The sequence below is a fragment of the Tupaia chinensis genome, unplaced genomic scaffold (genome assembly GCF_000334495.1).
Source record: "Tupaia chinensis unplaced genomic scaffold, TupChi_1.0 Scaffold000170_1, whole genome shotgun sequence".
Lineage (NCBI taxonomy): Eukaryota > Metazoa > Chordata > Mammalia > Scandentia > Tupaiidae > Tupaia > Tupaia belangeri.
The window spans coordinates 593,820-617,522 of NW_006159645.1; the positions used below are offsets into that span (position 1 = coordinate 593,820).

General features: G+C 43.8%; 1 protein-coding gene across 3 annotated transcripts in view; it reads left to right on the plus strand.

The window, feature by feature from the left end:
- The window catches only part of CHN2 (chimerin 2), a 348,821-nt gene extending 327,119 nt beyond the window's left edge, over positions 1 to 21,702 (plus strand). For all 3 annotated transcript variants that reach the window (XM_006146210.3, XM_006146211.3, XM_006146212.3), the window contains 6 exons: positions 4,481 to 4,565; positions 8,086 to 8,259; positions 13,071 to 13,148; positions 15,932 to 16,069; positions 19,550 to 19,655; positions 20,861 to 21,702. In XM_006146210.3, the coding sequence (XP_006146272.1) occupies positions 4,481 to 4,565; positions 8,086 to 8,259; positions 13,071 to 13,148; positions 15,932 to 16,069; positions 19,550 to 19,655; positions 20,861 to 21,032 (753 nt within the window). In that variant the 3' untranslated portion in view covers positions 21,033 to 21,702. The remainder of the gene's footprint in view (positions 1 to 4,480; positions 4,566 to 8,085; positions 8,260 to 13,070; positions 13,149 to 15,931; positions 16,070 to 19,549; positions 19,656 to 20,860) is intronic.
- Positions 21,703 to 23,703: the final 2,001 nt, after the last annotated feature.

Consider the following 23,703-nt stretch of genomic DNA (forward strand, 5'->3'; position numbering starts at 1 on the left):
CTGTCTTCTAACTCGAAAAAAAGTTGGGAAACTTGTGGATACCCAGGAAAACCTTTATATTTATAATTTTGCCCCTTTTTTTTTTTTTTTTTTGAGAGAGAGATTTTCGCTATAGGGCGCGTGCGCTCGCCAGACAGACAGAGAGAGACATAGAGACAGAAAGCGAGAAATCACCCCCCAGGGGGGAAGGTCACGCCGCAATCCCTTCTCCTCCATTCTCCTCTCGGGATCATGGGCACGCACGCACACGCGCCCGGCGTGAGTTTTAAGCCACCGGGTCCGGGACGCGAACCACGGTCGACTACGTGGGAGTCCAGCAACATAGCCATTACGCTAACTGCTGGTTCCCAAATTTGGACCTCTTAAAACATTCAACATGCTTGATGGCTTCTTCCCTAAAACACTCATCTCTTAGATTCTGAAACACTTTACTTCCTTAGTTTTTTCTAAATGTTGGAGCACCAAGAGCTTGGATTTGTTTCCTACCTTCTATCTCTAATCCTTGTTATCTTTTCACAAAATTTTACAACCATCAACTTGTCATTGATAGCCAAATTCACACCTCCAGCCTACTGCTCCTCTGAGCTATCAAATTGTGTGAATTCCTGCTTGACACTAACCTTTGGATACAGCTGGCATTTAACCTTAACTTGTTCAAAACAGAATTCTTGAAATTCTCCCCACCTAAGAGTGTCTTTTCCATTTCAGCAAATGGTATCTCCATCTCCCTAGGCCCTAAGCTAGAATCTAGAAGTCATTCTTGGTTTCTCTATCCCTCAAAGTCCCACATGTCCTCTATTATCAGGTCTTTTAAATCCTATCTTCAGAATGTATCTTAAATTCTTCTTCTTTGCATTTCCACTGCCAACATCCTGGTTTTGACCTCTGTGATTTCTCAGTAGAGAAATAGTCTACTACTAACATAGTTTCCGAATCTAATCCCTATTAACACCTTCCCATCTAGTTTCAACATAGTAGTCACAGCAACTCTTTTTTTAAATGACCATCCTACTTGAATTTCCAAGAATTTCTTATTGTACTAGATTAAAAACAAATCCACACACATGAGCAAACCCTTCAAAGTTCCGTATGACTGTTTCTTTCCTACTTTGAACCTGATGCCAATTCCTCTCCCCTTCATTCTCAATGTTTTGGCCACTCTGGTGTTCCAGTTCCTCAGGCACGCCAAGCGCATGTGTTCATGCAAGACTTCCAGACATCTTCTCTGCCTGGAATGTTCCTTATTCCTTTCCTCACAGCTCTGGCTCCTTCTCTTCCTTCAGATCACCTTCCAAGAGAAGCCTTTCTTCCTATCCTGAAAAATACCAGGCCCCTCTTAGTCTTTCCAGTAGCAGCCTCATCTTGTTTCTTCTGTAGCCAATTTGATATTATTTTAATGGGAGTCATGTTTTACTTATCATTTTATTATATTTAATTACACTTGCAATTCCACTATTACATACACATACCACATTAGACAGGTCTTGCCATCCTAACCCTCCTGCCTCAGCCTCTCAGCTGGACCACAGGCAGGTGCTATCTCAACCAACCCTTTATTAAACGGTCTTGCTATGCTGCCCAGGCCAGCCTCGAGTTTGTGACCCTCATACCTCAGCCTCTTGGAATCCCTGGGATTACAACACATGCTACAGCATCTGGCCTTTAGGTTGAACCAGAAATCAGACTCAGGTCCCCACATGGTCCCAGCCTACACAGAGGACAGTGCCTTAGCAGCACAGCACCCTGGCTAGGCCAGCAGTATGTTAGCAATCAACTTCGCTACCCTAGTCACCCAGCACCTTGAGAGCAATTCTAGTAAAATATTAAGACACATAAGATGACTGAATTTAGAAAATGTTCAACTTATGAGACCAGTAGGTGGCATGGTGGTTAAGGTGCTGGACACTCCCACATGGCCTACCATGGTTCGAGTCTCAGACTTGGTGGCTTGCTTTCTCACTTTCCCTCTTTCTCTCTCTGTGTCTCTCTCCAATCAAATTAAAATAAATGAATGAATTAATAAAATTAAGTAAAATAATTATTTAAAAGGAAAATGTTTAACTTTTGGAAACCAGCAGTTAGCATAATGGCTATGTTGCTAGACTCCCACATAGTCGACCGCAGTTCGTGTCCCGGACCCAGTGGCTTAAAACTCACGTTGGGCGTGTGTGCGTGCGTGCCCAAGATCCTGAGAGGAGAATGGAGGAGAAGGGATTGCTGCATGGCCATCCCCCCAGGGGGGTGATTTCTTGCTTTCTGTCTCTATGTCTTTCTCTGTCTGTCTGGTGAGCGCACATGCCCTATAGCAAAAACCTCTCCAAAAAGAAAGGAAAATGTTCAACTTTAAATAGGACACTTTGCTGTGGAATTATCTTGGTACTGATTAATTATTTGGTACTAATTTTAGTAGGTGTCTAAATGAATCTGACATTTGTCGCTGTGAGAATGCAAGTGCTCCTGGGATGAGTTATCAGCGTTCCTACAAGGAAGGTTTTATCATATTTTAGAGTTGTTCCCTTGCATTCTTCATTTCAGTGAGAACAACTTTGAAAAGGTTTTTTTTCAACATTTTTCAAAGTAGGAACTATGTGATGGGCAGTATATGTGATAAACTAAAATACCAAAAGACTATTATCATTTAGCTTTGTTGCGTTAAAAACCATGGTCAAGGGCGTTCTTTTTGATCGGTTAACTTGCTTTCTTTCTGTGCTTTTTGTCATCTGTTAGTTCTACTAGGGGTCTAGCTCTGTTTTGTTTGTCTCTTTATAGCTGTCCAACTACTAGTGTGTATAAATAATGGGGGAGCAATCACGTTTTTCTTTCTTAAGTAGAACTATTAGGAGCATCATCCTGAATTGTGACCATACTTGTCATCCTGATCTGCTTTTTTATTTCTTTTAAAGTAGTATATCAGCTAAACTTGCTATTGAAAATAGTTACATTAATTAAGATATTTCATAAATCAATAAAATATGGTAAAATATGGGAGGGGGATAGAAAGCAACTATAGACACCAGAGACAGTGTGGGAGGAGGGTGGGAAATGGCAGGGGTGAGAAATAGGGAGGAAATATATATGTATATACTGGATGGGAAATCACATTTTGTATGCTGTGATGATGTTCAGTGAATGAATGTAAAATAAATTAATTTTTTTAAAAAATTGTAAGAAGTAGTATATAAGGGGGCCAGCAGGTGGCATGATGGTTAAGGTGCTGAATCCCACATGGCTGACTTCAGGGGCTTGAAAATCATGCCAGCATGTGTCCGTGAGTGCCTAAAATACCATAAAGAGAGTAGAGAAGGGAATGCAGCCTGGTCATCCCCTCTGGAGGGCGATTTTCCAGTTCCCCTTTCTCTGTCTCTCTCTAGCAAGTGTACACACACCCTATGGCAAAATTCTAAAAACAAACAAACAAGGAAACATGGTATAGGCCTCCCAGCCTGTTAAAAAATAGTAGTCTGGATTTCTTTTATTTGTTAATGGAGATTTAAAACTTTAAAAAGCTTTATACAATGTCTCAGAGTGTCTTAATTTTGTAAACATTCAGAACGTTTCCATGTAGATTTGTCCACCCCTGTTAGACTGTCTGTGGTGGTTTCTATCTTACCATAATCGCTTTTCCTTGCGAAGAACCCCCTAGCTCTGCTTCCTGAAGCTCCTTTGTGCCAGAGAACAAGTATTTTAGTGTTGTTTTATTTTTGTTTTAAATTATGATTTAATACCTAGTACAGGTCATGTACCTGAATAATTAGAGATAAGATCATCCTTACTTTATGACATTCAGAATATTGAACAACCAACCCAGGCATCCACCAATGAGCCCAGCATGCTGACCCATGAGGATGGATTTTCAGCTCACTTACTGGAGGGCCACATCAGAGTCTGCTAATATAGACCTATCCCTGGGGAGGCAGTCCCATAGGCCTCATCGGTAGCCTGCATTTTCAGCCAACTTCTTCACTTTTTTTTTCACCGCCTTTTTTTGGAAGTGGCTCGAAACCTTGGAACCTTTTAATTAGCCCATAATCATGCCTTATTTATAGCAGCCTGGATACTCTGTAGACAGTGCAACTTCTCTCAAAAAGACACAGTCTTTGAGTTCCGCCTTCAGAACTTGCTGAGCTAAATGCGGATCACAGCAGCCAGCTCAGTCTATCTTGGGTTTATCCATACCGTGCCTTGTTGGGTGGTGAGTGCCTTGTGTTATAGCTGGTGGCATGGCCCTGTGACATTACTGTTGTTCCATGTTCCTTTCTAAGTCTGGCCTGAGGCAGGGTGGATGGGGGGAGGATGACTAAAGATCAAAGCATGTCTCTGCTTTCTTGGAATCTGTTTGCAACTCTGCCTCCCTGGAAGAGGCAGGTCATCATTCCTTCTGAGACCATTGTTTCTTCACCTTATTGATGTGGCTCATGTCTGAGGTCACCTGCCTCCAGATGACTGTAGTTCCTAATAGGTTTCTTCCTCTGTATCACAGGTCCATACGTTCCGAGGCCCGCACTGGTGTGAATACTGTGCCAACTTCATGTGGGGGCTTATCGCCCAAGGGGTCCGGTGCTCAGGTAGACATAGAACTTTCTTTCTCCTTTTCCAATTCTGTGAAGTGCCACCATGTAGACTTTTAAGAGCCTCTCTTCAAAGCTGAGAAATATGTCCAGATAGCTCAAAAGTGGAACCTTCTAGAAGATCCAAGGCTTCTCTGTACTTAATGGGGAGACTGTTCTAAGTGTTTGGAAGATTGGAAAGGAATCTCTTACTTTTATGCAAAGGAAGGGAAAAAACTCACAAGCATATTTTCTTAAACACCTACCTGCCTCTCAAAATAAGCAGTAGTCCTGAAAAGAAGAAAATGCAGAGAGAGAGAGAGAGAGAGGGAGAGAGAATTAAACCAGAATCACATAGAGAAACCACACTTCTTTCCTACCTTTTGTGACTATAAAAGGTAAAATATAAAAATGGTAATCCTATGGAGCATTTATTACATGTCAGGCATTGGGCTCAGCTTTTCTATTTATGTTATTATTTATTCATGCTTTTTTTTTTTTTTAATACCAGAAGTCACATGTGCATGCATGAGAGAGAGAGGGAGGCAGCGAGCGAGCAAGAGAGTACACCACCTCCCACAGGTCTGCTCACTCCACAATCCTTTTCCCTCCCACTCGCCACCCAGTCAAGACCCTGGGTACTTGCACTTGCACCCGGCATCAGCACTTTCTATGTGGCATGCCACTTAGCCTCACCAGCAGATCTCACAAACCTGGAGGGCATGTAGTTATTCCCCATTAAACAAAAGTGACTTCAAGATCATTCATTGCTCTTGGCCACAGAATAAGTGGAGAAACAGATTGAAAGGCAGTCACACTCCAGATCCCATGCTCGGTATATTTCTGTATCAGATTAACACTGAAACCATATACCCTGATTTACATCATATATTTTTAAAGCAGTTTGAAACCCTAAGTGTTTTTCCACCTAGAATTGCATGTACACACCCATTATTAATAGCACACACACATCTTATTAAAATACATCTGAAAAATGGTTAAAGAGTTGACAAATTAATGTGTAACTGGGCTTCCCAATTCATCTCGCTATGCCCTTTCTGGCAAGCGGTGTGGCTGGGAGCAAGAGCAGCCTCCTCTGATATTGATCAGTTTTCCACCAACACTCGGATGATTTCCTCCTTCCTAGGGTAAGAATTGTTTTAATTTTTTTTTTTAGTTTGTTTATTCTGGGGGAGGGACACTCCCGATAGGACCTTTGCACAGCAATCCTTCCCCTGCCTCAGCCAGCCAAGTCATACACACATGTGCATGTGTCCAGCATGTCAGAGAGACCTTCAGACTCACACCCAGGATCTTCCCACATGGGTCCAGACTCACGGAGCATTGCGTTGCTCAGCGCCATGAGTACTGACACAATTCTTAAGAAGCATTTAAAATAAAGTAAGCAGATGACACTTCCTTAACACAGAAGGCGGACTTACAGGAACCACAAAGCATCTCACAGCTCACTCACTGAGCAAAGTGGAAGCATATCTGAATTACTCAGTGGTCATTAATTTGGCCTTTCCAGATCACTTACCCAGAAATATTCCTTATGGTTGGTATTATCCAATTTCAGCAGAAAATGGTCCAAAGTCAATATTATGAGAACAAAACTCCAGACTTCAAGTTAGCTGTGAACAGCAACTTTCTCTAGGATGAAAGGGTTTTTAGATGTCTACCTGTATCTGTTTTTTAAAAATAAAATACGTTCTAAGGTTATATTGTTCATATTCTCCAATGGCTACTTAATGTCATTATATTTCCTCCAAGTATCAGGAAAGGTGAAAATTGATCATTAAAGGTTAAAGGGAGCCATTGTTATCTGTTAGCTCTCCATATTTTAAATATTTTAAAAATGAATTGGACTTTATTTGTAGCATATGAAGTTCAATTAGTTTGTAAAGACTGGATATTTTTATACTTGTTATAAATATGTCATTGTAATAAAATATTAGTAGTCAATTCTACACATTGTTGCTTCAAATATTTTTTTTGGGGGGGGGGTTTGGTTTTTTTTTTTGCTATAGGGCATGTGAAATCCCTGGAAAGAGACAGAGAGAGGGGAAGTGAGAAATCACCCCCCAGGGGGGATGGCCATACTGCAATTTCTTATCCTCCATTTTCCTCTCAGGATTTTGGGCACACATGCATATGCGCTCTGCATGAATTTCAAGCTACCTTGTCCAGGACTCAAACAGTGGTTGGCCATTGTAATTCTATCTATTTAAAAATCATACACTAGATGAGCACCAGAGTTCAACAACACACCACAACACAGCAATGTAAAACCAGCATAGTCATTTTTATTTATTCTGGATGCTACTATGGGTAGCATCAATAAAGTATAAATTCATAAATGAAATAAGTAGTCTGCATGGATGCAAACGCTTGTGTAGTAAATACTAACTACAGGAGCAAGACAAGGTTTGAGAAAAGTGATTCCCAGTGCCGGAGAACTGGGCCTATGTCCTAGCAATTGTTAAACAGTCGGTCATTAAGTGAGGAGTGGCTGTACCGTATGACCCAGGAATTTCACATCCAGATATACACCCCCGAAGAACTGAAAGCATTTCTTCAAGAGATGTTTGCAATCTGTATTCACAGCAGCATATTATTCACTGTAGCCAAACACTGTTAGTAGACACTTTGAGACACACCCACTTTGAAATACTTGAGCACTAAATTAAATTTCTATTTTCCAAAATGTAGACTGTACCTTTTATTGTCAGAGAATTTCTGTCAGTGGATACCAACTGCTAACAAAGCTTTTATTGTGTTCATTGAACTTCAAAGTACCTTTTCAGCTTCGGATCTTGATATGACTTTTTAGATAATTACTCTAATCACCACATCACATGGCATTGTTATAAATTATAAACTCTCGGATATTCCCACTGGCGTACAATTACACATTATTTACACAGGGGTCAAAATAAGACAAGTAGAAAAGAAAATGGCCTTCCCAAACTGCCCCATAGGGAGAAAGACATTGGAAACTATGGGGCAACTCTCTAGGAAACAGAAGAGGATGCCCATGGGTCAGACAGGTCTTCAAATCAAAGATTAAGCATTTCTACAGAGACAGTAGCTATGTCTTCTGCCAAAGAAACATCAGGGACTGAAAGGAAACAACCTAGCAAAAGTCTTGGGTGTCATTTATAAGCCATGACAAGCTTTGGAGATCCAAACCTAGAAGCCTACTTGTGGATCAGAAGGGTTCCAGCCTGTTGAAAACAGATAAACAACATGACTAATTCCAGCTAGCTCAGTAAGATGTTCTGTTTTAGTAGACGTGCTATTCTTAGGGTCCAGCAACAAAGAGGGCTTAATGAGATAAATGGACATGTCTAAGAGTTTAGTGAGTAAAGATGAATCCACACTCATCCTGTAGAGACCATCATCTTTAAGTGGGATGGATATTCCAAAGAAATACATCAAATTTTTGAGTGCTCTCATTTTTATTTTTGGCAACATATCATTTGTGTTGAGTTTGGATGAAGAGCTGGGCCAGGCTAACGTGGCTGCTTTGTTACAGACTGCGGGTTGAACGTCCACAAACAGTGTTCCAAGCACGTCCCCAATGACTGCCAACCCGATCTCAAGAGGATCAAGAAAGTGTACTGTTGTGACCTCACGACGCTTGTGAAGGCTCACAACACTCAGAGACCCATGGTGGTGGACATATGCATTCGGGAAATTGAAGCAAGAGGTTTGGAAAATGCTCCCTATTATAAGATTATGGTGATTTTAATGTCGCTGTTTATTTTTACTTCTGTCAAGGAAACTTACGCTACCCTACTTGCTGAGAAAATGACCAACAGAGAGAGACAGAAAGAGATAAATGAAGTAAATCCAACCAAGGCTATCAACTTCCATTTCCTATATAAGCCACACTTACGTGCATTCAATCAATGTTGACTGAGCATTTATTATATGCTTGACAATGAGGTTATAACTCTCCATTCTTGCCTTCAAGAAATTAATACTATAGTGTGGAGAATCAGAGGGGCAAATAAATAAATGTTGAGGGTGCTCATATTCAAAGCATTGTGGAAACAAAAAGGATGGTGCTTTAACCTTGTTTGAGGACAATTTAGAAAGAGTTATGGCAGAAATGAGGTTTGAATTGGGTTATAAAAAGTATTCATATGAAAAAATAAATCATTGAACAACACAGATCTCTCTTAGCATATAAAAATTCACTCATAATATCAGTTCTGTTTATTTCTCAGAGTGGAGTTACAAGACTAAAAAGATCCACACAATGCAAAAATCAAGGAGGCAAGGAAAATAAAAAATTTCCAAAGAAGTTTCTGTGTATTATATGTAAAATATCATCTTTATTTTATTGGTGCTATGTTCTGGCCGCTATTTAGTATTAAAATGTTCAATGATTTGTTAGGCTGTGTCTCAGAGGGGAGAACTCAGATTGCTGGGGATAAGTTGGTTAATTGAGCCATGTATAATGCTTTGGTGAAGCTTTAAGCATTTTTTCCCGTGTATTCTATTCTGCTACACGTGGTGTTCATCATTGTGTCCAAACTGGCTTACTATAGTTTACAAGATAGATCTTTTCATTGGCCAACCATCCCATTCTTTCCAAAACAAAACAAACAAGGGCATTATAGCTCGTTATCCCAAGCCTCTGAGAGAGAGGAAAATATTCCTCTTCCTCTGCAGGGTGAAAGCTATCACTATTCTGTTCCCTGCGGACTTCTTCATTTTATCTCAGATAGTGAGAAATGTCTCCTTGCTTTTTCCCTATGGCTGTCAGTGCTTAATGACTGCTTTGAAATCTGGTGAATATACTGACTGATGCAAGAGTAGGCAGAGCTGGGTACAGGGAGATAAGGGATGCCCCGCTTCTGGCTGAGTGGGTGGGAAAGTGGCTCTGGATCCTGCTGTGTAGAAGAACCTGCAATTTCAGGTCAGATCCTCAGTCTCTCCACAGCCTACAATCAGAGCCGTGGACAGGAGCTGTGCTTCTCTGGAGAAGCTGGGATCCTCATCAGAGACAACTGGTAATTCAGGCAGAGTTCCCACCACATTTAGAAAGAAAGTCCATGGATAGCTAACACCAGACATGCCTAGTACAGATTTAGAGCTGCACAAATGTGGAATTTATGCCAGTGGACTCATAGCAAAGGAACTGCAATGACAGGTATCAGACGGCTAGGTAAGCAAGCACAAGCCAAGACTGGACCAGAGGAAATTCACCCAGCTGCGTGGCCACCACTGCCGACATCTTCCCCTGCCTTCTATCCTTAGCAAATTCTTTATTGCTTTTCAAGTGCTCTTTTATGCCCTTTTGTGTCTACCTGACCTAGTAGACTGAGAAGAGCATAACCTGAGCTTAGGTCATCAGCCCTGTCTCTCACTGGCTATAGCGTGAGCTTGGCAAGTTACTAACTCCACGTATCTTCCTCGTCTACGAAGTGCATATAATCGATTGTACCTCCTCAGGTGGTTGTGAGGATGAAAACGAGTTGATACTGATAATGAGCCAGTACTGAGTGCCCCTGTGCTATTTCTTTTTGTTTTTTTCTTGGAAATGACCAACTCCCCTGATGCTACCTCCAACTCTATCTCACTGTATTCCTTACCTCATGTTTCAGTGCTGTCACAGACACCCTGAGTGACAGTACCTTCAGCAAGATAGAGATCCCACCCTCTCTCCAGTAACAGTCCCTGCTCCCTGAAGCACCCCAGGGCTGTGAGCAGCTCCCCCAAGGCAGGAACCCAGGCCCTGCACCTTATAACTCTGTCATTCCTGAGAGGACCCTCATCGCTCAGATTCCAATTGGCCACCACCATCTCCTCTGCATTCCAATAAAAGAAAGGATTAAGAACATGCTTCATTCCCTTCAAGGCTGCACCCAGAAGCTATATGCATTATGCCTGCTCTTTCCACATTGACCACAATTTAAAGGCCACTGTAGTGGATGTTGTTCTAAACATCAAAGGTTGCAGTGCAGCAGAGGAAGAGAAGAACAAATACTGGGAGGACAGTTTGCCCTCTCTGCTACCCTAACAGACTCTCTCTCACCTTTTCATGGCTTCCTTCGAAGAGTAGCTCTTGTGGCCAGTGGACACTGTAGTGGCTTTATTGCTAGACTCCCACCTGGCTGACCGCGTTTTGAGTCCCAGATCTGGTGGCTTGAAACTCATGCCAAGTACTTGTGTGTGTGTGCGCCCAAGATCCTGGGAGAAGAAATTGCAGTGTGGCCAACCCCCTGGGGAGTGATTTTTCACTTTCCTTCTCACTGTCTCAGCCTTTCTCTGATGAGCGCACATGCCCTATGGCAAGAATCCTCTAGAGAAAAGAAAAGAAAAAAAATTAAGATCGCTCTTAAGACTGTCCCAGATGCCCTTCTGTGTCAGCAAGCAGGTTCGTTGCCCACTGTCCTGTGCACCTGGAACCTCTGTGTCCTTGCTCTGCTGCAGTGCCTGTCCCGACTGCACTGAGACACACAGGTACCTCTCTCCAGAACAGGATGGCAGAATGGTTTCATCTCTGGGCCACTGCGAATTGGCAGTGGTGGAAACCTGGGCGCCTGACCCTGAGACTAATTCTGAGACTGAGGCCTACTCAGTGGGGAAAAGCCAAAATCAATTAGGAATGCATGTCATGGTCACAGGAGAAACGGAGGCAGTGGTTACATCATATATCTGTTAACGTTGATGCAGACCCTTGTGCACGGCAGATAGTACACACTCATAGATGTTTTCTAGGTGAGAAAAAGGATCATTTGTGAAATATCAAGGAGTGGCTCTTGTGGCCAGTGGACACTGTAGTGGCTTTATTGCTAGACTCCCACCTGGCTGACCGCGTTTTGAGTCCCAGATCTGGTGGCTTGAAACTCATGCCAAGTACTTGTGTGTGTGTGCGCCCAAGATCCTGGGAGAAGAAATTGCAGTGTGGCCAACCCCCTGGGGAGTGATTTTTCACTTTCCTTCTCACTGTCTCAGCCTTTCTCTGATGAGCGCACATGCCCTATGGCAAGAATCCTCTAGAGAAAAGAAAAGAAAAAAAATTAAGATCGCTCTTAAGACTGTCCCAGATGCCCTTCTGTGTCAGCAAGCAGGTTCGTTGCCCACTGTCCTGTGCACCTGGAACCTCTGTGTCCTTGCTCTGCTGCAGTGCCTGTCCCGACTGCACTGAGACACACAGGTACCTCTCTCCAGAACAGGATGGCAGAATGGTTTCATCTCTGGGCCACTGCGAATTGGCAGTGGTGGAAACCTGGGCGCCTGACCCTGAGACTAATTCTGAGACTGAGGCCTACTCAGTGGGGAAAAGCCAAAATCAATTAGGAATGCATGTCATGGTCACAGGAGAAACGGAGGCAGTGGTTACGTCATATATCTGTTAACGTTGATGCAGACCCTTGTGCACGGCAGATAGTACACACTCATAGATGTTTTCTAGGTGAGAAAAAGGATCATTTGTGAAATATCAAGAATCTTATAGAGTACACTGTAGCAGCAGCAAAAGCTACTGTTTATTTTTTCCATAGCTGTAGTTTCCACAGGAGCTAGTTTTTGACATAGAAGATCTGAAATCTGCTGCTCTCTCCCTTCCAAAACTTTTGGGAACTGGCTACATTTTAGGACATATTTTAACAAATCAATAAGTTCTAGAAATAGATACCAAGTCTTTTTTTAAGCCTAAATATAGTGATAAAGTTTCCAGAATCAATGAATAGAATTTTCTTTTCTTACATCTGTTTGATCAGTTATCTAAAGGTATGACGCTTTAATTAATCATATTCAGTAAAACACTTAGTATATTGTCTTGCCAATGAGTAAGCATAAAAGGTTTTAAATTTGGATTTCTCCAATAAAATCAGGATGATGTTTATTACATACACATGCACATATGTGTGCCTAGCACGGTGTTACATGCAATATAGCACATGGGTTAAAATGGTGCAAGGAAGAAAGCGAGGTTGCTTCCCATGGCAGTGAAATGCGTGTGGTCAGATGCACAAAGGAAGCAGGGGCCTGTGGTTGAGGAGGGGGCCCTCCGTCAATGCTTGCCAATGAGGTAAACAGTGGGACCAGTACAGCACATCCGCTTTGCTTTGATTATTCTCTGAACATCAGCAGCTTTTTTATCTTCAGGACCACATTCGTTGAGGCATTCGTGCTTTGAATTTTCTACACAAAAGATAGGTATAGTCCCTGTATGATTGAAACACTTTTTTAAAACGAAAAATGCATAGTACATGGTGGTTAAATCGGACTGGTGTTTACTAATGGTAGAACAGCTTGCTTTGCCAAGCCAGGCGGGAGGAAGACCAGATCTCCACCGAGGTCTCCACTGCCTAGGAAGAGAATGAAGACAGACCTGGCCCAGGCAAGCCCAGGCTCTGCTGCACCAGTGTGCTAGATCAGACTGTGTCCGCTCATTTTCTGGATGCACATAATGCAGATATGAAATTAGAGTCTTATTTAGATGTTTCAGGAAGCTGAAGTAAGAACAGTCTGTCTCAGTCAGTCTCTCTCTCTCTCTAACAGGATTAAAGTCAGAAGGCCTGTACAGAGTCTCTGGGTTCACTGAACACATCGAAGATGTCAAAATGGCATTCGACAGAGGTAAGCCGGCACTTTCTTGAATGCCGTCTGACCTAGCCTTAGCACCCTCTCTTTTGGACCTGGATTTTATTCATAGTGGGAATAGGGTTTCAGAATTACTGAGAGCAGCCTTTTTGGAAGATGAGAAATAATGTTTTCAAAATATCATAGTTATGCTTCTCCGGGAGAAGTGTTCCCTTAAAGCCATGGATAGCTGACTGCATGAGAAGTGAGTTTCAAATACTGCCAGGATAGGGAGCCAGTCCACGTGGTACTGGAGCTCCTTCTGCACCCCCCATCTCGGGATCTCCCAACTCTTCTCCTTCTCTCAAATATCCAAAGAAGGGAGCAGAGGGATGCTAGGGAACTGCAGTAGGGGCAGCCAGGAGAGCTTAGGAGGCCACTCTTCCTGTCCTTCGGGATTGTGACATGTTTCTAGTGCATATATCTCTTAAAAGGTCAGACATCATAAGCCAACTTGAAAATGTGTTATAAACACAGACCACCAGGCCCTACCATGAAGACTGACTCAAAAAAATAAATAAAAATAAAAATGGAGAGCCCAACAATATGCTAAGAACAATCCAAATACTTCTGGTGCTGCCAGTAACGGGTGAAACCCCTGACCCTACTGATAGGGCCTCCACGGTAGCATGGTAGACAAGATCTTTGATGATGTGGCCTCTCTGGAGGTTCAGGCTCACCTCTGGTCCCTCCTTCCTACTGAAATGTACATTCCAGCAACCCTGAAAGGCACCTTGTCTGTTGTCATGAAGAAGCACCTGGATGCACACTGGGAACTCATTCCAGAGGGAATGAGTTCACATTTCTGCCCTGCAAACACCTGTTCAGTGGGGCCAGCTCAAGTCTGCCCTCTTTCACTGAGCCTTCTGGATCGTCCCAAGCAGACCTGAGAGTTCCAATTCCTTTCCCCATATCCTCGCGTGTTTTTTCACCTGTCTCAAGCACAACAATCTTCCCATCTCCTGTAATCACTGAACTGCATGCCTGACTTCCAGTCCGGCTACAAGTATGGGAAGGAAGTAGCTCCTTTTCTTTGACTTGTCAGGGCTTCACGGCTTTCGCCCTCCATAACTGTTGCTAACTAGGTAAACGATGGGGCCAGTACAGCACATCCGCTTCACTTGATTGTTCTCAGCAGCTTTTTGATCTTCAGGACTACATTTGTTGAGGCATTTGTGCTTTTAATTTTCTATACAAAAGATAGGTATAGAGACCAGCAGTGGAAGTAATGGCTATGTCGCTGGACTCCCATGTAGTTGACCGTGGTCCCAGACCAGGTGGCTTAAACTCACGCCTGGCACATGCCCAAGATCCTGAGAGGAGAATGGAGGAGAAGGGATTGCGATGTGGCCATCCCCGGGGGGGGGGGGGTTTTCTTGCTTCTGTCTCTCTGTCTCTCTTTGTCCTTTTGGCACACGCGCCCTATAGCAAAAACCTCTCCAAAAAGATGTGGCCAGCCCCGGGGGGGGGGGTGATTTCTTGCTTTCTGTCTCTCTGTCTCTCTCTGTCCTTTTGGCAAGTGCACATGCCCTATAGCAAAAACCTCTCCAAAAAAGGGGGAAAAAAAAAAGATAGTCTAGTCCCTGTATGATTGAAAGTTTTTTTAATCTAAAATACATAGTACATGATGGCTGAATTGGACTGGTATTTACTAATGATGGAACAAAAAGTCAAAACACATCTTGAGACTGATTTTTTAAAAAATAGTAAAACAATATAACATTGCCTATATGTAAGGTGAGGTAAAAGTTTCTCAGATTAAAGTCCTAGGGTCTGGGGAAGGAAAGGTGAAGTCGAAAGATATTTCAGCAAAGGCCAGCCCATGGAGTGGTAGTGAAGGTGGCTGGATCCCACATAACTGACTCTGAGGACTGAGTCCCAGACTCGGCAGTCTGAGAAACGTGCTGGGCACATGTGCACGCAGGCCCGAAGGAGGGAGAAATGAAGGAGAAGGGGTGATGGCATGACCGTTCTCCGTGACTCCATAAGGGTTACTTTGCTTTCTCATTGTTCCCTTCTCTCTCTCTTTCTCTCCAACAAATGTATGTGCCTCTAAATTTTAAAAATATAAAATACTTCAGTGATCCTGAAAGAGATGATAGAAACTGAAGATATTTAATAGTTATTTTGTGTATGTGACCTTCAAAGTAAAGCCAGGTTCAGAAAATACTGAAAACTTAATAGTCTTGATCTTGTTTTATTTTGAATCAGGTTGTTATTGTAATAAGAAACCTTGTGTCTATAATACAAATTACTCTTCTAAATTACTTTTTTAAGCTTGTTTGTTTATTTCTTCCATGTGAGACAGAGAGAGAGAATGCAAGAAAGAGACAGACATCCCCAACAATCTTCATGCCACAGCCTACCCACATGTCAGTCAGCCTAGATGATGGGCACATGAGAACACATGCCCAGCAGTACCCGGGGAGGTCCCAGGCCGTAAACTGAGGACCTTTCTCATGTGGGTCCAGTTGTGTTACCACTGTGCCACCACCTGGCTGCTGTGCTAAATCTCTGTATAGCACATAACCACAAGCTGGGACCCAAAGAATGATTCAAGTCGACTTCATTACATTTTAGCCTGCATTTACCCTCTCCCTCACTCTCACCCGATTCTTCTCTGAAACCTCCTATACGTAAGTATTGTTAGCAGCAGAAAGAGTTAGCTGAGGCCTGGGAGGAAGCACTCGTTGTTAGATCTTTTCTCTTTCTTTCTGTGCGTGCTTTAACTTGGTGAAGTGAGGTCCTAATTAGGACTTGGATCATTGGTTGTTTTTCAGATGGTGAAAAGGCGGACATATCTGCCAACGTCTACCCAGACATCAACATCATCACTGGAGCCCTTAAACTGTACTTCAGAGACTTACCCATCCCTGTCATCACCTATGATACCTATTCCAAATTCATAGAAGCAGCAAGTGAGTACTGAGAGTGGATTTTTAATGTGTGCCGAGCGTTTAAACACAATGCTTTGGACCTCAAGCAAAGCAAAACTCAGGACTGTTTCAATTACTGCACAAGCCTTTGTTTTGCCAAGTGAAGACACAGCAGTACCGTGAATAGAAACCAGACAGTTTGCCAGCTGAGTTGAACCAGTACTAAACCAACAGCACTGGGCAAAGCTGGGTGCTTGGCCATGCCTTCTCTCCCCGGTGTTTCTTGTTCGCTGGGAACCAGTGCAGTCAGCCTGTCCTGTTACGTGTCAAAAGCACAGATATGTCTGCAGTCGTGTGATGAGGGCTGTGCAGATTCACTACTTCCATTCATTAGGCAGACTCTCACTGCTAATGGAGTAAAGTCACCTCACATCTGCCCATGGACGCTGTTCAAAACTAACAGAAGGCCATGAGCACACTGTCAAGTGCTCTGCTAGGGATTCTCACCAACATCTTCTAGTTTAATCTCCTCATTCACCCCCTGAGGCAAATACTGTAAAGTCATTTCACAGGGGAGAACAGCTAGGCTTGGAGGGCCAAGCTTCAGGTCCAAGAGTGGACGGTTTGTCGTCCATCAGCGCACAGTGGCTCGCTCGGTGATCAGCACTCGGGCACATACACTGTCAGGAGAGAGGACCAGCGTGAAGGGGCAGGTCAGGGGGAAGGCATACATTTTCCCCAGGAACAGACAATAGCGAGCAAGATGAGATTCAGGGGTTGAGATGAATGAATAAAAGTCAAGCCCACTTAAAGAAAGTTGTGTGTTGTGTGTGTGTGTGTGTGTGTGTGTGTGTGTGTGTTTTCAAATACTTAAAGGTTAAAAAGTTTAGGAATGTGCTGTTAACTATATTAATACAATGCCCAATGGGGAGATATGGGGTACACTGGCATTAGATGAGACATGCTTTCCAGATGAGCTATGGCCCTATTGCCTGGTACAGACCATTCTTTCTTGGGTTCTGTTGGTCCTGTGTGAAGGTTCTAGCACACAAGTACCTCCTACCTCAGGAGAAATGGTGGGAGAGAATTCTTTGAATGTCTGCCAGTACCTACCAGAGACCTCAAAACCAGATGAGTCTATTCTTCCTTCCATTGTCAATGTGAGTCCTAGCTACTTCCTAACCTAAGACAATATACCAGATCCATCATGCCAACACTTTGGTAAGGAATGCCATTAATGTAAGCCAAGTAGACTGACTGATCTGCCCATGTCATTGCAAAATGTTCTGGAAGCCTGCCAGAGAAAGACTTAATTAGACAACCTAAGGGGAACACTACCATGTGTGGTATGGTTCCCATGAAAGCTTATGAGAGTGACATTTTGGGAACCAGCAGTTAGTGTAATGGCTATGTCTCTAGACTCCCACGTAGTCGACTACAGTTCGCGTCCTGGGCCTGGTGGCTTAAAACTCACGCTGGGTGCATGTGCATGCGTGCCCAAGATCCCGAGAGGAGAATGGAGGAGAAGGGATTGCGGCATGACCATCCCCCCTGGGGGGTGATTTCTCGCTTTCTGTTTCTATGTCTCTCTCTGTCTGGCGAGCGCACGGGCCCTACAGCAAAATGGTGAAAAGGCGGACATATCTGCCAACGTCTACCCAGACATCAACATCATCACTGGAGCCCTTAAACTGTACTTCAGAGACTTACCCATCCCTGTCATCACCTATGATACCTATTCCAAATTCATAGAAGCAGCAAGTGAGTACTGAGAGTGGATTTTTAATGTGTGCCGAGCGTTTAAACACAATGCTTTGGACCTCAAGCAAAGCAAAACTCAGGACTGTTTCAATTACTGCACAAGCCTTTGTTTTGCCAAGTGAAGACACAGCAGTACCGTGAATAGAAACCAGACAGTTTGCCAGCTGAGTTGAACCAGTACTAAACCAACAGCACTGGGCAAAGCTGGGTGCTTGGCCATGCCTTCTCTCCCCGGTGTTTCTTGTTCGCTGGGAACCAGTGCAGTCAGCCTGTCCTGTTACGTGTCAAAAGCACAGATATGTCTGCAGTCGTGTGATGAGGGCTGTGCAGATTCACTACTTCCATTCATTAGGCAGACTCTCACTGCTAATGGAGTAAAGTCACCTCACATCTGCCCATGGACGCTGTTCAAAACTAACAGAAGGCCATGAGCACACTGTCAAGTGCTCTGCTAGGGATTCTCACCAACATCTTCTAGTTTAATCTCCTCATTCACCCCCTGAGGCAAATACTGTAAAGTCATTTCACAGGGGAGAACAGCTAGGCTTGGAGGGCCAAGCTTCAGGTCCAAGAGTGGACGGTTTGTCGTCCATCAGCGCACAGTGGCTCGCTCGGTGATCAGCACTCGGGCACATACACTGTCAGGAGAGAGGACCAGCGTGAAGGGGCAGGTCAGGGGGAAGGCATACATTTTCCCCAGGAACAGACAATAGCGAGCAAGATGAGATTCAGGGGTTGAGATGAATGAATAAAAGTCAAGCCCACTTAAAGAAAGTTGTGTGTTGTGTGTGTGTGTGTGTGTGTGTGTGTGTGTGTGTGTTTTCAAATACTTAAAGGTTAAAAAGTTTAGGAATGTGCTGTTAACTATATTAATACAATGCCCAATGGGGAGATATGGGGTACACTGGCATTAGATGAGACATGCTTTCCAGATGAGCTATGGCCCTATTGCCTGGTACAGACCATTCTTTCTTGGGTTCTGTTGGTCCTGTGTGAAGGTTCTAGCACACAAGTACCTCCTACCTCAGGAGAAATGGTGGGAGAGAATTCTTTGAATGTCTGCCAGTACCTACCAGAGACCTCAAAACCAGATGAGTCTATTCTTCCTTCCATTGTCAATGTGAGTCCTAGCTACTTCCTAACCTAAGACAATATACCAGATCCATCATGCCAACACTTTGGTAAGGAATGCCATTAATGTAAGCCAAGTAGACTGACTGATCTGCCCATGTCATTGCAAAATGTTCTGGAAGCCTGCCAGAGAAAGACTTAATTAGACAACCTAAGGGGAACACTACCATGTGTGGTATGGTTCCCATGAAAGCTTATGAGAGTGACATTTTGGGAACCAGCAGTTAGTGTAATGGCTATGTCTCTAGACTCCAAAAAAAAAAAAAAAAAAATGAGAGTGACATTTCTAGCAAATCCAGTTCAGAAGATGGGCAAAATAGTTTGTGCATGTGCCACCAGAGTGTAAGCATGCCACTGGAATGCCAATTTCCAGCGGCAAGGACAGTGGCCAGCCTCGGATCACTCACATCATGGACGTTGAATAAGCATATGATGTTCAACCTGAACCTTTCTCCAGAACTAAGCAGAATACACGCAGATTGATTAACTCAAGTGTAATAGTACCTGAAAGTCCAGGAGTTTATTAGCACCCTCTTCAGTTGTTCTAAAACAAACGCACGCTTTTTGCTGCTTTTCCAAACGTTACTGTTACAGCTCTTCGCTAACATGTGCTGTGTGTAATCTCTGCAGAGATCTCTAACGCAGATGAGAGGCTGGAAGCAGTCCACGACGTGCTGATGCTGCTGCCTCCTGCCCACTACGAGACCCTGCGGTACCTAATGATCCATCTCAAAAAGTAAGATGTCACCTCGCCCGCAATCCCAGATCTGCCCCAGGGCGGTTCCTGCGTTAGGTAGAGTTCACAGCCTACTCCCAACACAGAGTGGACAGACTCCTTTCAAGTGAACTATGCCGCTTCCTCGGGCCTGCCCCAGTCGTGACTGTGAGAGCCCTCACACTGCCATGAATGGCTCCAGACATTTTCCACGTGTCGTCCCTGTGAGGTGGGCCCTGTCAGGGGTCTCTGGTCACACAGGAGATGGCTGAAGCTCAGGGATGTTAAGTAGCTGATCTGAAGAGGTGACAAAGCCAGGACTGAAACCCAGGCAGGCTGATCCAAAGCCCCGCTCTCTGTCTTAACCATTGCCGATGCACTTGCCCGTGCCAAGGTAACCTTTCTCCTCTGGCACGAGTCCTGCCAGTAGACGGGGCGCCTGCCCTCGGCTTCGCACTGTTCAGTATGCAGCTCAGGACGAAGTGGCAAGAGGAAAATAAGACACTCATAGTACGCCCCACGGGCCAGCTAGTAATCTGCTACCCCGGTAGACCAAATATTCCTTGAGTGAAGGTTTTCAACTGGGTCATCAGAAAAGTCATAATGTTATTTTTCTGTGTTTTTTGTTTGAGAGTTTTGTTTGTTTGTTTGTTTGCTATAGGGTACATGCTCTCACCAGAAAGACAGAGAGAGACAGAGAGACAGAAAGCAAGAAATCACCCTCCAGGGGGGATGGCCACGCCACAATCCCTGCTCCTTCAGTCTCCTCTTGGGATTTTGGGCACGCACGTACACACACCCAGCATGAGTTTAAGCCGCCAGGTCTGGGACTCGAACCATGGGCAACTACATGGGAGTCCAGCAATGTAATGATTATGCCATCTGCTGGTCCCAATTTTTCTATGTGTTTCTATGCAAAACTGCATCATGACTTTACTGACAACCTAATAATTAGTAAGGATGAATCCTTTTCTAATTTAAAAGACTGTGTCCATACTAGGGTCACCTAAGTAATTCACTTCCTCAGGCTGAAGACAATGCCAACAGTTCAAAGAAAAACAAATCCGAAAATTGCCTTATGAAAAATACCTCTCTGCCACTCTGATTCTCGATTTGCTCTCGTGACTTCCCGCGTCACAACTGTTCTTAGGACTCAAGTCCAGAATCAGTGCGTCGCTTTGCCCTCGAGTCTCAGTGATGTCTCTGTGTCTATGTCTGTTTTGCAGGGTGACCATGAATGAAAAGGACAATTTCATGAATGCGGAAAATCTGGGGATCGTGTTTGGACCCACTCTGATGAGGCCCCCCGAGGACAGCACCCTGACCACCCTCCACGACATGCGGTACCAAAAGCTGATTGTGCAGATTTTAATAGAAAACGAAGATGTGTTGTTTTAATCCATCAGGGAAATGTGCCAACGGCCCCAGCCCCATCTAAGCTGATAAAGGAATAAAAACAGTTATTACACTTGATTTGTTTCTCAAACAAGTGGCAGCATTTCCTTGACTGCAGTGGATTGCCGAGCCGGTTACTGTGTCTCATAGACACGCGCCTCCATGTGAGAACAAGGGTGAGGGCCGGGAAAGCCTCTCATCTCGGGTCTTCTGCTGTGCCTCGTATGTGTGTCTGTTTTGCCGGAAGAGTGATTAATAAATCTTTCTTTAACTTATTAAGCAACAACGTAGACCTTTCCACTTCAATCCGATCAGTAATAAAAGGGAACTTAATTTGCAAAGGTACTTGATACAGTTCTACATTTTCCACTTCTACAGAAAGAAGACAATTCTATATGTTAAATGTTAAATGAGACCTATATTGTAAAATGTATTTTTATTTTAGCTGCAAGAATGTTATTTTATTTTAGCAAATAGAATTCAATGCAGTGCATTGATTATTCCCCTGTGTACCTGGTCCCCTGTTCTTGCTGTGCTGCCCTGGAAAAGTCGACCACGAATGCAGTATTATCTCGACATACCTCTGTCCTTAGTGTGTTCCCATGAAATCTCACCTGCCACGTGTGACCCTGCTTTTGCTAGTTTTTACCCTTAAGCACTGGCATTCTGCTAGCTTTTGGTATTTGTTTATAAGAATTATAGGGTGGTCTGAGACACCCCCAAATCGTCTTTCCATAAACCTTGTCTGGATTCGCAAAGTCTGTTTTGGAATTGGAAAGAGCCTTTTCGCACCGTGTGTCTCTCAGAACATGCAGGATGTGGGCATTCCCCATAGAACGGTTCGAGAACACTGGATGTATCTGGCCCTGTACAAAGTTAGCACTTTTTCTTCTTTTCTTTTCGACCTAGCCCTTGAAATTCATCTGTTGCTAGCGAGTTGTATGTTTCTGTATTGATGAAAAGTGACTCTGCAGAATCATGTTGATTTTTTTTTCATTTTTGTTTTATGAACAAACCTATTTTTTAAAGTAAGACTGAATAAGGTTGTTTGTTTTGTTTTGTTTTGTTTTAAATCAAATATGTGTTCCTCCTTGGTAAAAGTAACTCTGTGTGGAAAATAATTTAATATGATTTGATGACTGTAATTCCATTCTGTCGGTTATATTGATCTTAGCATGAGCCTCCCACACCAAGATTTCTATATTTTGTAACATAGGTAAAATATTTAAAGCATCACAAATTGTAAATCTGGATTTCGTTTCCTTTCAAGCCAACTGCAATGCCTTTTCCTCTGTTGAGGTGACTCATGTAACTGTTCACTAGTCTTGTTTTGGAGTGACCAAAAGAGGATGGTTGTGCGTGAGGTGGAGCGAAGAGGAGGAGCGTGAGCAGTTGTGTCCTGAGAGTCCCCAGGGCTCTGCAGGTGGGCTCCGGAGGCACCTGGGGTCAAAAGGGTTGGGCCTGTCCCTGCTGTTACTCTTCCTCCTGACTGTACAGATATGTTTGCTGTAGCCTATGTACTTCTTGATACTGTTAAAAATTATCTGGAAATGGTTTTATTTTGTGAAGTGAACAATACTTTGTAATTTATGATAGTGTAAATGGAAGGGAAAGCATTGCGTGTATTAAATTCTTCTGTCTATCATTTTGGAGTACGTGTAGCAAAAAGTGGTGTACAGGGGGAGGAGGAGCATGCTCACAGTGCTGCTCCCGGATTGATTCTCGGTTGTCACTGCCACACAAAGAGAAAGGAAGAGCACCCCAGAGAGTCCACACTTCAATGCTCCACTCCCTCCATCAGCTTCCGACTAGGCGTCTGCTTGGACGTGGAGATTCTGATGCTCTACTTTCATTTTCTTTCTTTCCTTATTTTTTCGTTTTTGGTTTTTGTTTTTGACATAGGGTGTGTGTGTGCTTACAGGAGAGAGACAGAGAGAGGGAAAGTGAAAAATCCCCCCCAAGGGGTTGGCTATGCCACAGTCCCTTCTCCATTCTCCTCTCTGGATTTTGGGCACACACACACATGCACACACACCTGGTATAATTTTGCAACCCACCAGGTCCAGGATTTGAACCATGATCAGCTTTGTGAAAGTCCAATACCTTAACTACTCTGCCACCTCTGACCCCTGATGCTCCACTTTCACTCTCTGTAAAAGCCCTTTCATGAACACCCTCCACTGGGAGTAGAGAGTTTAGAGTGAATCACCCCAGATCATTGATAGGAGAGCAGAACGAGAGCTTTGGATCCAGAAGGGTTGGACTGTGGCACAGTGGTAAAACACGTGGTCTTCCAGTAAGACCCAGTTGGTGGGAACTGCCCTGAGTATATCAGGCAAGCGTGTGCTCACGATTGCGGCTAGCTGAAGCTGGGAGTGGATTGTGGCATGGGACCCTCTCTAAGCTACTGTATCCAAATCTCTCTCTCTCTCTCTCTGCCCCAAAATAAGTTTTTAAAAAATCGGAGGCCAGCAGATGGTGTGGTGGTTCAAGCGCTAGACTCCCACGATGGCTGACCACTGTTCGGGTCCTGGACTTGGCAGCTCGTAAATCATACTGAGTGCGTTTGTGTGCGTGCCCAGAATCTGAAGAGGCAAGGTGAGGCGAGGCAAAGAGAAGGAATTGCAGTGTGGCCATTCCCGCCTGGGGACTTTCTCACTTTCCTTTTCATTGT